General features: G+C 43.3%; 1 protein-coding gene across 4 annotated transcripts in view; it reads left to right on the top strand.

Moving 5' to 3' along the window:
* The window catches only part of mid1 (midline 1), a 72,751-nt gene that overhangs the window by 40,794 nt on the left and 14,815 nt on the right, over positions 1-17,142 (top strand). For all 4 annotated transcript variants that reach the window (XR_013822253.1, XR_013822254.1, XM_079880968.1 and 1 more), the window contains exons 3-7: positions 9,426-9,521; positions 9,945-10,052; positions 10,901-11,049; positions 14,043-14,170; positions 16,299-16,442. Coding sequence is in view for 2 of the 4 variants with exons in the window: in XM_079880968.1 (XP_079737094.1) it covers positions 9,426-9,521; positions 9,945-10,052; positions 10,901-11,049; positions 14,043-14,170; positions 16,299-16,442 (625 nt within the window). In the remaining 2 variants the exon portion in view is untranslated. The remainder of the gene's footprint in view (positions 1-9,425; positions 9,522-9,944; positions 10,053-10,900; positions 11,050-14,042; positions 14,171-16,298; positions 16,443-17,142) is intronic.

Here is a 17,142-nt window from a genome sequence, read left to right as displayed (position 1 = left end):
AGAACACACACTCTCCAGAACACACACTTTCAGAACACACTCCCAGAACACACACTCTCAGAACACACTCCCAGAACACACACTCTCAGAACACACTCCCAGAACACACACTCCAGAACACACTCCCAGAACACACACTCTCAGAACACACTCTCCAGAACACACACTCCCAGAACACACACTCTCAGAACACACTCTCCAGAACACACTCCCAGAACACACACTCTCAGAAAACACTCCCAGAACACACTCTCCAGAACACACACTCTCAGAACACACTCCTAGAACACACTCTCCAGAACACACTCCAGAACACACACTCTCCAGAACACACACTTTCAGAACACACTCCCAGAACACACACTCTCAGAACACACTCTCAGAACACACTCCCAGAACACACACTCTCAGAACACACTCCCAGAACACACACTCCAGAACACACTCCCAGAACACACACTCTCAGAACACACACTCTCAGAACACACACTCTCAGAACACACTCCCAGAACACACACTCCAGAACACACTCCCAGAACACACACTCTCAGAACACACTCCCAGAACACACACTCTCAGAACACACTCTCCAGAACACACACTCCCAGAACACACACTCTCCAGAACACACTCTTCAGAACACACTCTCCAGAACACACACTCTCCAGAACACACTCTCCAGAACACACTCTCCAGAACACACTCCCAGAACACACACTCTCAGAACACACTCTCCAGAACACACTCTCCAGAACACACTCTTCAGAACACACTCTCCAGAACACACACTCTCCAGAACACACACTCTCAGAAAACACTCCCAGAACACACTCTTCAGAACACACACTCTCAGAACACACTCTCCAGAACACACACTCCAGAACACACACTCTCCAGAACACACTCTCAGAACACACACTCCAGAACACACTCTCTCCAGAACACACTCTCAGAACACACTCTCAGAACACACTCTCCAGAACACACTCTCCAGAACACACACTCTCCAGAACACACTCTCAGAACACACTCCCAGAACACACTCTCAGAACACACTCCCAGAACACACACTCTCAGAACACACTCTCCAGAACACACTCTCCAGAACACACTCTCAGAACACACTCTCAGAACACACACTCTCCAGAACACACTCTCTCCAGAACACACTCTCTCCAGAACACACTCTCTCCAGAACACACACTCTCCAGAACACACTCTCCAGAACACACTCCCAGAACACACACTCTCCAGAACACACTCTCTCAGAACACACTCTCCAGAACACACTCTCCAGAACACACTCTCCAGAACACACTCTCAGAACACACTCTTCAGAACACACACTCTCCAGAACACACACTCTCAGAACACACTCCCAGAACACACTCTTCAGAACACACACTCTCTAGAACACACACTCTCCAGAACACACTCTCCAGAACACACTCTCCAGAACACACTCTTCAGAACACACACTCTCCAGAACACACTCTTCAGAACACACTCTCCAGAACACACACTCTCCAGAACACACACTCTCAGAACACACTCCCAGAACACACTCTTCAGAACACACACTCTCAGAACACACTCCCAGAACACACTCTTCAGAACACACACTCTCCAGAACACACTCTCCAGAACACACTCTCCAGAACACACACTCTCCAGAACACACTCCCAGAACACACACTCTCCAGAACACACTTTCAGAACACACTCCCAGAACACACACTCTCAGAACACACTCCCAGAACACACACTCTCAGAACACACTCCCAGAACACACACTCTCAGAACACACTCCCAGAACACACACTCTCAGAACACACTCCCAGAACACACACTCTCAGAACACACTCCCAGAACACACTCTCCAGAACACACACTCTCAGAACACACTCCTAGAACACACTCTCCAGAACACACACTCCAGAACACACACTCTCCAGAACACACTCCCAGAACACACACTCTCCAGAACACACACTTTCAGAACACACTCCCAGAACACACACTCTCAGAACACACTCTCAGAACACACTCCCAGAACACACACTCTCAGAACACACTCCCAGAACACACACTCCAGAACACACTCCCAGAACACACACTCTCAGAACACACACTCTCAGAACACACACTCTCAGAACACACTCCCAGAACACACACTCCAGAACACACTCCCAGAACACACACTCTCAGAACACACTCCCAGAACACACACTCTCAGAACACACTCTCCAGAACACACACTCCCAGAACACACACTCTCCAGAACACACTCTTCAGAACACACTCTCCAGAACACACACTCTCCAGAACACACTCTCCAGAACACACTCTCCAGAACACACACTCTCAGAACACACTCCCAGAACACACACTCTCAGAACACACTCTCCAGAACACACTCTCCAGAACACACTCTTCAGAACACACTCTCCAGAACACACACTCTCCAGAACACACACTCTCAGAACACACTCCCAGAACACACTCTTCAGAACACACACTCTCAGAACACACTCTCCAGAACACACACTCCAGAACACACACTCTCCAGAACACACTCTCAGAACACACACTCCAGAACACACTCTCTCCAGAACACACTCTCAGAACACACTCTCAGAACACACTCTCCAGAACACACTCTCCAGAACACACTCTCCAGAACACACTCTCCAGAACACACACTCTCCAGAACACACTCTCAGAACACACTCCCAGAACACACTCTCAGAACACACTCCCAGAACACACACTCTCAGAACACACTCTCCAGAACACACTCTCCAGAACACACTCTCAGAACACACTCTCAGAACACACACTCTCCAGAACACACTCTCTCCAGAACACACTCTCTCCAGAACACACTCTCTCCAGAACACACACTCTCCAGAACACACTCCCAGAACACACACTCTCCAGAACACACTCTCTCAGAACACACTCTCCAGAACACACTCTCAGAACACACTCTCCAGAACACACTCTCCAGAACACACTCTCCAGAACACACTCTTCAGAACACACACTCTCCAGAACACACACTCTCAGAACACACTCCCAGAACACACTCTTCAGAACACACACTCTCTAGAACACACACTCTCCAGAACACACTCTCCAGAACACACTCTCCAGAACACACTCTTCAGAACACACACTCTCCAGAACACACTCTTCAGAACACACTCTCCAGAACACACACTCTCCAGAACACACACTCTCAGAACACACTCCCAGAACACACTCTTCAGAACACACACTCTCAGAACACACTCCCAGAACACACTCTTCAGAACACACACTCTCCAGAACACACTCTCCAGAACACACACTCTCCAGAACACACTCCCAGAACACACACTCTCCAGAACACACACTTTCAGAACACACTCCCAGAACACACACTCTCAGAACACACTCCCAGAACACACACTCTCAGAACACACTCCCAGAACACACACTCCAGAACACACTCCCAGAACACACACTCCCAGAACACACACTCTCCAGAACACACTCTCCAGAACACACTCTCCAGAACACACACTCTCCAGAACACACACTCTCCAGAACACACTCTCCAGAACACACACTCTCCAGAACACACTCCCAGAACACACACTCTCCAGAACACACACTTTCAGAACACACTCCCAGAACACACACTCTCAGAACACACTCCCAGAACACACACTCTCAGAACACACTCCCAGAACACACACTCTCAGAACACACTCCCAGAACACACACTCTCAGAACACACTCCCAGAACACACACTCCAGAACACACTCCCAGAACACACACTCCCAGAACACACACTCTCCAGAACACACTCTCCAGAACACACACTCTCCAGAACACACTCTCCAGAACACACTCCCAGAACACACACTCTCCAGAACACACACTCCAGAACACACACTCTCCAGAACACACTCTCCAGAACACACACTCCCAGAACAAACACTCCCCAGAACACACACTCTCCAGAACACACTCTCCAGAACACACTCTCTGAACACACTCTCAGAACACACTCTCCAGAACACACACTCTCAGAACACACTCTCCAGAACACACTCTCCAGAACACACACTCTCCAGAACACACTCTCCAGAACACACTCCCAGAACACACACTCTCCAGAACACACTCTCCAGAACACACTCCCAGAACACACACTCTCCAGAACACACACTCCCAGAACACACACTCTCCAGAACACACACTCTCCAGAACACACTCTCCAGAACACACACTCTCAGAACACACTCTCCAGAACACACTCCCAGAACACACACTCTCCAGAACACACACTCTCCAGAACACACACTCTCCAGAACACACTCTCTCCAGAACACACTCTCCAGAACACACACTCTCCAGAACACACACTCCCAGAACACACACTCTCCAGAACACACACTCTCCAGAACACACACTCTCCAGAACACACTCTCCAGAACACACTCTCCAGAACACACACTCTCCAGAACACACTCTCCAGAACACACTCCCAGAACACACTCTCCAGAACACACACTCTACAGAACACACTCTCCAGAACACACACTCTCCAGAACACACACTCTCAGAACACACTCTCCAGAACACACTCTCTCCAGAACACACTCTCTCCAGAACACACACTCCAGAACACACTCTCTCCAGAACACACTCCCAGAACACACTCTCCAGAACACACTCTCCAGAACACACTCTCTCCAGAACACACACTCTCAGAACACACTCTCCAGAACACACTCTCTCCAGAACACACTCTCCAGAACACACTCTCCAGAACACACACTCCAGAACACACACTCTCAGAACACACTCTCCAGAACACACTCTCTCCAGAACACACTCTCCAGAACACACTCTCCAGAACACACTCTCTCCAGAACACACACTCTCAGAACACACTCTCCAGAACACACTCTCTCCAGAACACACTCTCCAGAACACACTCACAGAACACACACTCCAGAACACACTCTCCAGAACACACACTCCAGAACACACACTCCTCTATAAACGACACCATAAACGCTGTAAATCTGGAGTCAGGCGTTCTGGAGAGCACAGGATCGTATTTCTGTATTTCTGAAGACAGCTTGTATTAAATCCTGCTTTATTATCTTAATAAATAAAGTTGATCTAATCTACTCTAACATTTATATATATGTGAATTTGCACACGCACCGTCACACTCGCACCGGGAGACAGTGAGTGGAAAGTAATTGGAAACGGATGAAAAAGGGAAGTCAGGCGTTTTCCTCTTGTTGGAGAGTGTGTTCGAGTCTACAGCTTTTGTCCCGTTCCTTCCTGATAAAACCCGATGTTTGGGAATGAGTGGAAGCTCACACAAACACACACACACACACACACACACACACACACACACTCATAGTTTCCAGCTGGGTTGTCAGATGCTTGTACTCAGTCTGTGCTTTCTAAGCAGATTTTTGAGTTTGTTCTGCAGAAATATCAGCCGAGACGTGTTAGTTTTAACATGCACTTCTCTGTACTAATATATGAACAAGAGTTCAGAACTACTTCAAGTGGAGTTTAAAAACCCAGAAATCAGATTAAATGGAGCGCAAACAGAGACCTTAATTAAAGTCTCATGTAAAAGTCAAGTCAGCTTTATTTCTATAGCGCTTTTACAACACAGAGTGTTTCAAAGCAGCTTTACAGAGATAACAGGAAAATAATGCAACAAAGTTTGCTTCTAGAAGAAAATTGCGTCATCGTCCACCTTAAGGCAGATCAATAATATTGTTGAATATTAAATGTCCCCAACTATGCAAGCCGAAAGCCAAGGCAACAGTGGCAAGGAACCAAAACTCCATCAGGAGACAGAATGGAGTCATAACAAAAACAAAAGTCATAATAGAAGAGATCGTTCAGAAAGAGGCCATATTATGCCTTTTATAAAGTCCTGATGTAGTTTTCAGGCTCTACTAGAACAGGTTTTCCTGCTTGAATGTTGATTATTCTCCTCATATTCTCCATTGTTGCGGCTCCTCTCTTCCCAGTCTGTCAGTAACGCTCTGTTTACTTCCTGTTTCTATGAAGCCCCTCCTTCTGAAAAGCACACTGTGCTCTGATTGGTCGGCTGGAGCAGTGTGTTGTGATTGGTCGAGCGCTTCAAGTGTGTTTGGGAAATGTCCCGCCCCTTACCATAACCGCCAGTTTAACACACTACTAACTAACTCGACCAGGCCCCGCCCCTTTATTCTGCGCATGAATTATTATAATGAGGAATATTGTGACGTGTTCGTTCCCGGAAGAAACTCGTTTCAGGAGTTCAGAAACACTGACACTGATATAGAGAATAAACAGCAACATTACACGCTGAAGACTGGAAAGTTGCTCTTTAAGATCTCATTAAGTTCTGATCTGAGATGAAGTTTTGCTCTGAAATGTCAGTGTTATGTGCTTTAGGACCCGATGTTGAGGCGTCTCTAATGCCTGCTAACAATAGGAGCCCGACAGTTTCTCCTCTTTTCTGCGGCTCTTCTTCACACCTGAACATGTTCTGCATGAATGATTCAGAGTTACAGATAAAAGCCTCTATTTTGGTTCAGGTCGAGGCACTTTGAAACGCAGCTGAAGTTCTGTGGCCTAAAAAACTTGCTGTGAGTGATTTGAGCCATGTGGGATTTTCCTACGTTCTATTATAATGGCGGTTCATTCCTCAATGCTCTTAACCCTCATCCGTCCCTCGCGTTCTGGAACACATCTTTCCCTCGGGATCAAAACCACCCCAAGCCTCTTTTGTTTGTTTTTTTGCCCAGAAAGCTTATTTTATTTCATTTTGATGATATTTTTTAATGCAGTTTTTTTTGGGAGATATTTAATTTTTTAATTTTTTTTATTTACCTTTAAATTACTAGATTTGATCAATAAATAATAAATAAAGAGTAATTTAAGCACATTCCTCACAATCTTTCAACTTAAATGCAAAATAACTCAGCTCTAAATTCAGCTCTAAATATCTTACATTGGGAGTCTTTGACCTCTTGTGGAAAAATAATAATATAAGATGATATTTCATGACTCTGAATGGCCTTATAGCTCCATATGGAGTAAATGAGCTGTTCTGCTGGGTCCTAAAGTCAGTTTACTTCAGCATTCAGACATTTTAAAATCATCATTTGGTAAAGTTTTAGCATTTTTAGTTTGATTTTTGAGCATTTTTAGGTTTTTCTGTGTGTACTGAAGCATTCCTCGCATCCCATTCATTCCTAAGGGGTCAAATTGACCCGTGAGTGGAGGATGTGTTACTTTTTTAAATTTCAACCACAAAACTCCTCGAATCCATAAAAAATGTTTTTTTTTTGTGTGTATTCGTGGTTCAAGTGCGACAAAAGTCCTGGACCCCACTGATGAACTCTTCATTTTTTTGATTATTTAAAAAAAAAAAAAAATTCCGGGTCAAAATGACCCGAGGCAAGCATGAAGATGAGACGTATATATGATAACTAATTGTAATGCTACTGTTAGTTGTGCAGTTTTCAGCAAATGTCTCCTGAGAGCTAATCATGCATGCTCTCCTTTCTTCTACGAGTGTGTTATTACCAACAGTGTGTTGCACATCTACAGATGAACAGGTTTAGTCATGTGCAAACATCAGGGTTGTGGATGATGTTCATTTTCATGCAATTATTTAGAGCTTATTTTGATAAAGTTGCAATACAAGTATTATACACAAGATAATAATGCAGATGCTCATTTCAAATTAGAATCAACTTGTCATTTTGTAAAGTGCAAAATCTTGTATTGCAGGAATCCGCGTTTAGGATTAATTCTGCATGCGTACTTACAAACGTGAAATAAAAAGGCTTGATTATGTCAAATCTATAATTTAATACCTGGTTTAATTTTTGCATTATTGCTACTCTTACTAATTGAAGAAATGACTGCAATATTCATGATTGTTCCACAGGAACCTTGTTTCAATTTCCCCAAAATGAAGTATGTTTGTTTTTCACATTTGCCATTTGGGTTAAAATCCCAAAGATAAACCTAGACGAATAATCTGAGGAAATGAAATATCATACAGTAAATCATCGCTCTGAGAGAGAGTGTTTTCCGTGTCTCTGATCATCTATTTTTAGCGTGTGCACACATTACACACGCTCTCCTCGCTCTCTTGTCATCTCTTGAACCCGGCGACCTCATTTCCTATCCTCACAATTCATCATCTCAAATGTCATATTTTACATTTTTTTATTTATTGGCCGGACCAATGAATCAGATGCTATTCATATTAAAGATTCTTCAAGAATAAATTAAGAAATATTTAATATTCCACTCTGTTTCTGGGTCGCTAAACAATTAAGCAAATTAGTGACACGCTTTACCCAGACAGATTTACTTCTTCCAGATTCTCTTTGGAATATGTTTTTCATGCTGGAGAAAATGAGCATCATTTACAAAACTGAGATTTTAACAAAGTGACAAAGTATCTTTTCTGTGTCACATTTATAATGTTACAAAAGATTATTTTTCAAATAAATGATGCTTTTAAAAAAAAAACCTTTCTATTCATCAAGGAATCGTAAAAAATATAATGTATCACGATTTCCTCAAAAATATGATTTTCAACACTGATAATAATCATAAATGTTTCTTGATCATCAAATTAGAGTGATTTCTGAAGGATCATGTGACACTGAAGACTGGAGTAATGATGCTGAACATTCAGCTTTGATCACAGGAATAAATTACACTTTACTATATATTCACATAGACAACAGATGATTTACACTGGAATAATATTTCACTGTATTTTTGATCAAATATGTGCAGTTTTGGTGAGGTTTAATGTGGTTAAAATCTATCGCCGAATAGACAAGCATTTATGGTGATCTAATATCTACATTATTGTCATTTCTATTGATGGCATGTATTGAAACATATTCATATTTCCACATTTGTAATGATGAAGTTTCAAATATAAATCCCTCAAATCGAATAACAGCTTTGACTTTCCTTTTAAAATCACTCTGGAGAACATGATCATCGTGCTTATTTCTCAGTTCTGCATTTTATATTTGCAGCATCTTGTATCAAAGGCATTTGCATTCGTGTTCTGGGATATTAAGGAGAAACACAATCTGTGTTGAGGTTAAAGCTCATCAAATGGACTCAATCTAGTTTTTAAATTCCCAATCCGTGTCAGCCGGTTTCTTCCCTCCCCCATGAAGAGCCAGCGCTCGGCCCGAGGCTTCTCTGAGCCACAGACTCACGCACCGGCGCGACACACAGACCCGCAGAAACACTGAGTTATGGATGAAGGATGTTTGGTAGATATTATATTTTCCCTTGTTGTCTTCAGTGTGACTGGCGTTCAAAGCGCCTCTTTTCTGATGTTGCTGTTGTTTTTCCTCAGCAAATGTTGGATTCCAACCTCAGCAATTTGATCAAGAGGAACAGCGAGCTGGAGAACCTCATGGGGAAGCTGATCCAGACGTGCCAACATGTGGAGGTAAACAAATATAATGCAAAAAATATGATATTGACTTATGAAGGATGCAGTCCACTTTAAAATATAAAGACAGATGAGAAAAGGAAGTCGGGCAGTTTCCTCTTGTTGGAAAGTGAGTTTAAACATGTGACTTATTTATCACAAATACCACTGTTTTTATTGTTATTCATCACTTGTAAGCTGTAAAACATGTTTTTGAATCTGATTCTCTGATTGGATGAGCCGTTGTCATGAATGTTATCATATCACTGTGATTGTGTGTTATTAAACCCCATCGGACTGTGATTGTGCCTGACTTCAGGCATCCCTCTTCACTGCTGTGAGACTCTGTTTGCCTTGTTCTATGGAGGAAGTTGTTCGTTTGCACAAAACATGTTGTTATATTTGACATCATTTCCGTTGTTTTGCTTGTTTTGCTTCCAGCACAACGCGGCTCATCAGGAGAACAAGCTGACGGAAGAGTGCGACACGCTGATAAACATCGTTCAGCAGAGAAGACTAATCATCGGGACCAAAATAAAAGAAGGAAAAGTACGATCGTCAACATAATTATCTCATTTGTAAAGAAATGATGCATTCAATCGATCAAAAGTGACAGTAATGACAATTATAATGTTACAAAAGATTCATTAATCTATTCAGAATCCGGAGAAATAAAATGTATCTTGTTTTCCACAGAAATATAAACTGTTTTCCACTGATAATAATCATAAATGTTTCTTGATCATCAGATCCTCATATTAGAGTGATTTCTGAAGGATCATGTGACACTGAAGACTGGAGTAATGATGCTGAACATTCAGCTTTGATCACAGGAATAAATTACACTTTACTGTATATTCACATAGACAACAGATGATTTACACTGGAATAATATTTCACTGTTTTACTGTATTTTTGATCATATGAATGAAGCCTTTCTGATTCTGAAATATAATCGTTTGTATCATTATAAATGTTTTTACTGTCACTTTTGATCAATTCAACGCATCTTTGCTGAATAAAAGTAAAAATCCTAATGAAGCATTATAAAGCATCTTACTTGCGAAAGTCACTTCATGTTGATTTTAATGCTGAGTTGTTCTTAAATGGGAAAGAACAAAAGGCTTTGGGATTTTCTCTCAGAGGAAACTGTGTTTCCTTCCTCACTGCGTGTCAGTGTCAAAGTTCACTAATGTATCGCCAGAGCCAGAGGTTATTATTCAGCCTTATGATATTACAGATTTAGTTTTCACATCTGAATTTATGTTTACACAATGCTTTTATATTTGATGACAAAATGGATGATCATTTGCTGGTTTAGAAAAGTCTGTGTGCACGTGTGTGTATCTGAATCATAATGGCCTGTTTTCAGTCTCATAGCGTGTGTGTGTGTGTAGGTGGTTCGGGTGAGAAAGCTAGCTCAACAGATCGCTAACTGTAAGCAGTTTGTGGAGAGATCGTCCTCGCTCATCGCTCAAGCGGATCAAGCTCTGAAAGAGACGGATCACGCTCGATTCCTGCAGACTGCAAAGAGCATCTCAGAGAGGTGACGAAACATGACACGCCCCTGCTGTTAGACACGCCCCCTATTGTTGGACACGCCCCTACCTTACATTCAGCACGCCCCTGCTGTTAGACCACCCCTACCTTACATTTCAGCACACCCCCTTCTGTTAGACCACCCCTACCTTACATTTCAGCACACCCCCTTCTGTTAGACCACCCCTACCTTACATTTCAGCACGCCCCCTTCTGTTAGACCACCCCTACCTTACATTTCAGCACACCCCCTTCTGTTAGACCACCCCTACCTTACATTTCAGTACACCCCCTACTGTTAGACCACCCCTACCTTACATTTCAGCACACCCCCTACTGTTAGACCACCCCTACCTTACATTTCAGCACACCCCCTTCTGTTAGACCACCCCTACCTTACATTTCAGCACACCCCCTTCTGTTAGACCACCCCTACCTTACATTTCAGCACACCCCCTTCTGTTAGACCACCCCTACCTTACATTTCAGCACACCCCCTTCTGTTAGACCACCCCTACCTTACATTTCAGCACACCCCCTTCTGTTAGACCACCCCTACCTTACATTTCAGCACACCCCCTTCTGTTAGACCACCCCTACCTTACATTTCAGCACACCCCCTACTGTTAGACCACCCCTACCTTACATTTCAGCACACCCCCTACTGTTAGACCACCCCTACCTTACATTTCAGCACACCCCCTACTGTTAGACCACCCCTACCTTACATTTCAGCACACCCCCTTCTGTTAGACCACCCCTACCTTACATTTCAGCACACCCCCTTCTGTTAGACCACCCCTACCTTACATTTCAGCACACCCCCTTCTGTTAGACCACCCCTACCTTACATTTCAGCACACCCCCTTCTGTTAGACCACCCCTACCTTACATTTCAGCACACCCCCTTCTGTTAGACCACCCCTACCTTACATTTCAGCACACCCCCTTCTGTTAGACCACCCCTACCTTACATTTCAGCACGCCCCCTTCTGTTAGACCACCCCTACCTTACATTTCAGCACACCCCCTACTGTTAGACCACCCCTACCTTACATTTCAGCACACCCCCTACTGTTAGACCACCCCTACCTTACATTTCAGCACACCCCCTACTGTTAGACCACCCCTACCTTACATTTCAGCACACCCCCTACTGTTAGACCACCCCTACCTTACATTTCAGCACACCCCCTACTGTTAGACCACCCCTACCTTACATTTCAGCACACCCCCTACTGTTAGACCACCCCTACCTTACATTTCAGCACACCCCCTTCTGTTAGACCACCCCTACCTTACATTTCAGCACGCCCCCTACTGTTAGACCACCCCTACCTTACATTTCAGCACACCCCCTACTGTTAGACCACCCCTACCTTACATTTCAGCACACCCCCTACTGTTAGACCACCCCTACCTTACATTTCAGCACACCCCCTACTGTTAGACCACCCCTACCTTACATTTCAGCACACCCCCTACTGTTAGACCACCCCTACCTTACATTTCAGCACACCCCCTTCTGTTAGACCACCCCTACCTTACATTTCAGCACGCCCCCTACTGTTAGACCACCCCTACCTTACATTTCAGCACACCCCCTACTGTTAGACCACCCCTACCTTACATTTCAGCACACCCCCTACTGTTAGACCACCCCTACCTTACATTTCAGCACACCCCCTACTGTTAGACCATCCCTACCTTACATTTCAGCACACCCCCTTCTGTTAGACCACCCCTACCTTACATTTCAGCACACCCCCTACTGTTAGACCACCCCTACCTTACATTTCAGCACACCCCCTACTGTTGAACACACCCCCTACCTTACATTTCAGCACGCCCCCTACTGTTGGACACGCCCCCTACCTTATCTTTCAGCACACCCCCTTCTGTTAGACCACCCCTACCTTACATTTCAGCACACCCCTACTGTTGAACACACCCCCTACCTTACATTTCAGCACGCCCCCTACTGTTGGACACGCCCCCTACCTTTCGATATGCCCACTACTGTTCGGCACACCCCCTTCCTTTTGATACACCTTCCTACATTTCAGCACACCCACAACTTTTAGACACGCCCCCTACCTTTCGGTACGCCCACTACTGTTAGACACGCCTCTACCTTTTAGCACGCCCACTACTGTTGGACACGCCGCCTACCTTACATTTCAGCACACCCCCTACCTTACCTTTTGACACGCCCACTACTGATAGACATGCCCCTACCTTACATTTCAGCACGCCCCCTACTTTTAGACACGCCCCCTACCTTTCAGCCTGCCTACTACTGTTAGACACGCCCCCTACCTTTCAGCATGCCTGCTACTGTTGGACACGCCCCCTACCTTACTTTCCAGCACACCCCCTACTGTTGGACACACCCCCTACCTTACCTTTCAGCACGCCCCCTACTGTTAGACACGCCCCCTACCTTACCTTTCAACACGCCCCCTACTGTTAGACATGCCCCCTACCTTACCTTTCAACACGCCCCCTACCTTTTGATACGCCCTCTACATTTTGGCACGCGCCCTACTGTTAGACACGCCCCTACCTTACCTTTCAACACGCCCCCTACCTTTTGATACGCCCTCTACATTTTGGCACGCCCCCTACTGTTAGACACGCCCCTACCTTACCTTTCAACACGCCCCCTACCTTTTGATACGCCCTCTACATTTTGGCACGCCCCCTACTGTTAGACACGCCCCTACCTTACCTTTCAACACGCCCCCTACCTTTTGATACGCCCTCTACATTTTGGCACGCCCACTACTGTTAGACACGCCTTCTACCTTTCGGCACGCCCACTACTGTTAGACACGCCTTCTACCTTTCGGCACGCCCACTACTCCGACCTGCAGATACACACACTTGGCTGCAACAACTTTTGCAGAAAAAAATAGAGCAAGCAAATAAAGAAGTTTATGCATCAAATTGTGGCTTTAATTAGTTTGTCTTAACCCATGTCATGTTATATAATTACAGAGTCTCAATGGCGACCGCATCCTCACAGGTTCTGATTCCAGAGATCAACCTGAACGACACGTTTGACGCGTTCGCACTGGACTTTTCCAGAGAGAAGAAGATGCTGGAAGGTCTGGATTACCTCACAGGTTAGTTCAGTGCTGAACTTGGTTTGTATGTAAAATCATGCAGCTATTATATATGTAAGGTTCTATCTTTATTTTTCTTTGTTTTCTTCTTTTTTTAAACTTTATTTATTGTATTTTTTGTTAAGACATATCAAAACCATACAACACATATAAACCAACATCTATTCACTCACATATACTCTCCACTACATCTAACAATAACAAATCAACATATACACACATGTAAAAAATAATAACCATAATAAAAAAAGTAGATTCTCCGTGTTCAAAGTAATTCAGTGTTTCTTCTTCAAGAACTTTTTTCCCTGGGGCCTGCATATTCCAACATCTAACAGAAAGCATTTTACTTTGCTGATTCAAGAATTTCTTTCAACATCATATCTTTATTTTTCTATTATAAATGTAATTATTTTCTGATGTCCCAGTGCAGCAACAGTTTGAAGATAATTTCCTGCTAATGAAGTGAAACTGCTCCAGCTGTCTGAGCTCTAGCGTAGCCAGAAACCAGTCTCTGGGTGTGCATGAGGAAAACTGGGTGTGCCACATTTATTGTCAGATTAATGTGCAAAACTCCCAGACTCTGAGTATCAATAACTTTACAGAATAGACTGATGTGTAAAACTACACTCAGGCTCGCCAAATACCCATAATACTGGCCTATATAAAATATAACTCAGGGCTCGACATTAGGCCTTTTCATGTGCTTGTCCTTCGAATAAGTAAATCGGTCATTCACTTCTCCACGTAAAAACTTGCTTGTCCAGAAAAATATAGGATTTTTTTGTGTGTTGTAAATATAATTATTCTGAAGCAATATTCTCATCAGTGTTCGGTCAACTTTGACATATTTAAATCTGTATATTTATGATATTTGAATCTTTATAAAGGGCAATTTTCCCTAATCATTTTAATGCTTATATTCAATATATATTTAAATTCTTAATTTTGATCAATAAATTAAATTAGAATAATAAGACACTATATGGCTGTTACCGATCAAATTCAATAATTTACACTGAAAAATTACAACTGCATTAAATAATGTTATGAGATAGTTTTAAATATTTGTATATATTTGTTTATATTGGAATGAATGATACTTTTAAACATGAAACTAAACCGCCAGTAGGTGGCGGCAGGTGACCGTCGTAATGAGTGAGTCATTGAGTCATTTATTCAAACGACTCGTTCAAACGGCTGATTCGTTCAGGTATGACACAGTTGTTTATGAATGAGTCATTGAATGTTTGACTCAAACAACTCGTTCAAAACTTTGTGTGAGCATTTGTTTCCATTTCTCCTCATGAGGCTGTGAGAGTCTCAACAGCACAACCGCGTCACCGTCAGACAGTCAGCGGCTGTTCGCGGATGCCAGTCCGCATTTTGGCAGATATTTTTTAAATAATAAAAATAATAAAAAAATTTAATTACATTTAAAATGAACAAATATTTAAAGTAAACAACAATAGCCCAAGTTTAGAAAAACATTTTTATTAAGGCTTTAAAAATTAATTCTGCATCTATTATTAATGTGTGCTTAACAGAAGAGCACATATTACATGTTAATGCATGTACAGCAGGTCAAGCGTGTGTTTCTGTTCTTCTGCGTGCAGTGTGAATAATACATGAACAACATGAATACTGACACACACGTGAGATGTGTGACCTAACCTAACATAAGATTGAGTTATACACTGCAAAAAATGCTTTGTCTTGTTTCCAGTCCAAATATCTACAAATCCTTAAATCAAGATGCATTTCCTAAAGTAGTAAAATGCCATAAAATATTATGTCTTGTTTTCTGGGGAAATAAATCAGAATAAAGTGAGTTGTTGCTTAAAAAAAAAAGCTAAATTATCTGCCAATGGGGTCAGAAAAAAATATTTTCTTACCCCCATTGGCAGATAATTTTGCTTTTTTTAAGCAAAAACTCAATCTAGATTTCCACCCCAGAAAACAAAACATAATATTTTATGGCATTTTACTACTTTAGGAAATGCATCTTGATTTAAGGTTTTGTAGATATCTGGACTGGAAACCAGACAGAAATACTAAGTAAGAAAAGCATTTTCTGCAGTGCACTGGCTCTGGGACTGAAATGTTTGTGAAATGTGTTGTTTTGTCGCAGCTCCGAACGCTCCCACCATCCGCGAGGAGCTTTGCACGGCATCTCACGACACCATCACAGTCCACTGGACATCAGAGGACGAGTTCAGTGTGGTTTCATACGAGCTCCAGTACACCATCTCCACCGGCCAGGCTAACGTCGTCAGTGAGTAAACCCAGTCAACACAAGCTCAAACTCGCTCCATATGAGCCGTCTGTAGAACACCGGATCCGTCTCCAATGGCATTGTCTGAAAAAACAGGAATTGATTTTATAATAAATCCAGCACTTCATAAAGCACTGCAGGGGGTGTGATGCTGTTATGACACAAAAGCAAAACAGAATTGAGCCAGAAATGTGTGGCTGAGTTTTGTATCCGCGTAGATGTGTGGATTAGACAGAAGTGGAGCGGATTATCAGTACAATATGAGTGTAGAATAGCCTGAAGAGACGCAGACAGAAGAGCTTACTGAGGGAATAAGGTCACGGCGTGCTTAAAGAGCAACGACCCGCTGGTGTCGGGCAGATCTGAGGCCGAGTGTGAGCACGGGGAACACGAGGAGCATCTCTGGCTGCCGTTATGACCATCAGAGAACCGTTTCTGCTTCTGCTCACTCTGTGCATTTACGGTAGATCGAGGTGCATTGAGAACTGCACATGTGTAGAGAGAGAGTGAGTGATAGATGTGACGGCTGAGGAGGAGAGGTAACCGCTTTACCGACTTCTGTACACTTTCTTTTATTTTCCCTTTCTTTTTGTGACCAGAGTTGAATGTTTACTTGTACGCTTTCTCTCTCTCAATCCCCATGTGTGCGGACGAGTGTGACGTTTAAGTCATTTTATTAAACCCGGTGAAAATACGCCGT

The sequence above is a fragment of the Squalius cephalus genome (assembly GCF_949319135.1).
Source record: "Squalius cephalus genome assembly, chromosome: 9".
NCBI classification, from domain to species: Eukaryota; Metazoa; Chordata; class Actinopteri; order Cypriniformes; family Leuciscidae; genus Squalius; species Squalius cephalus.
This window is presented reverse-complemented; position numbering and strand designations above follow the sequence as displayed.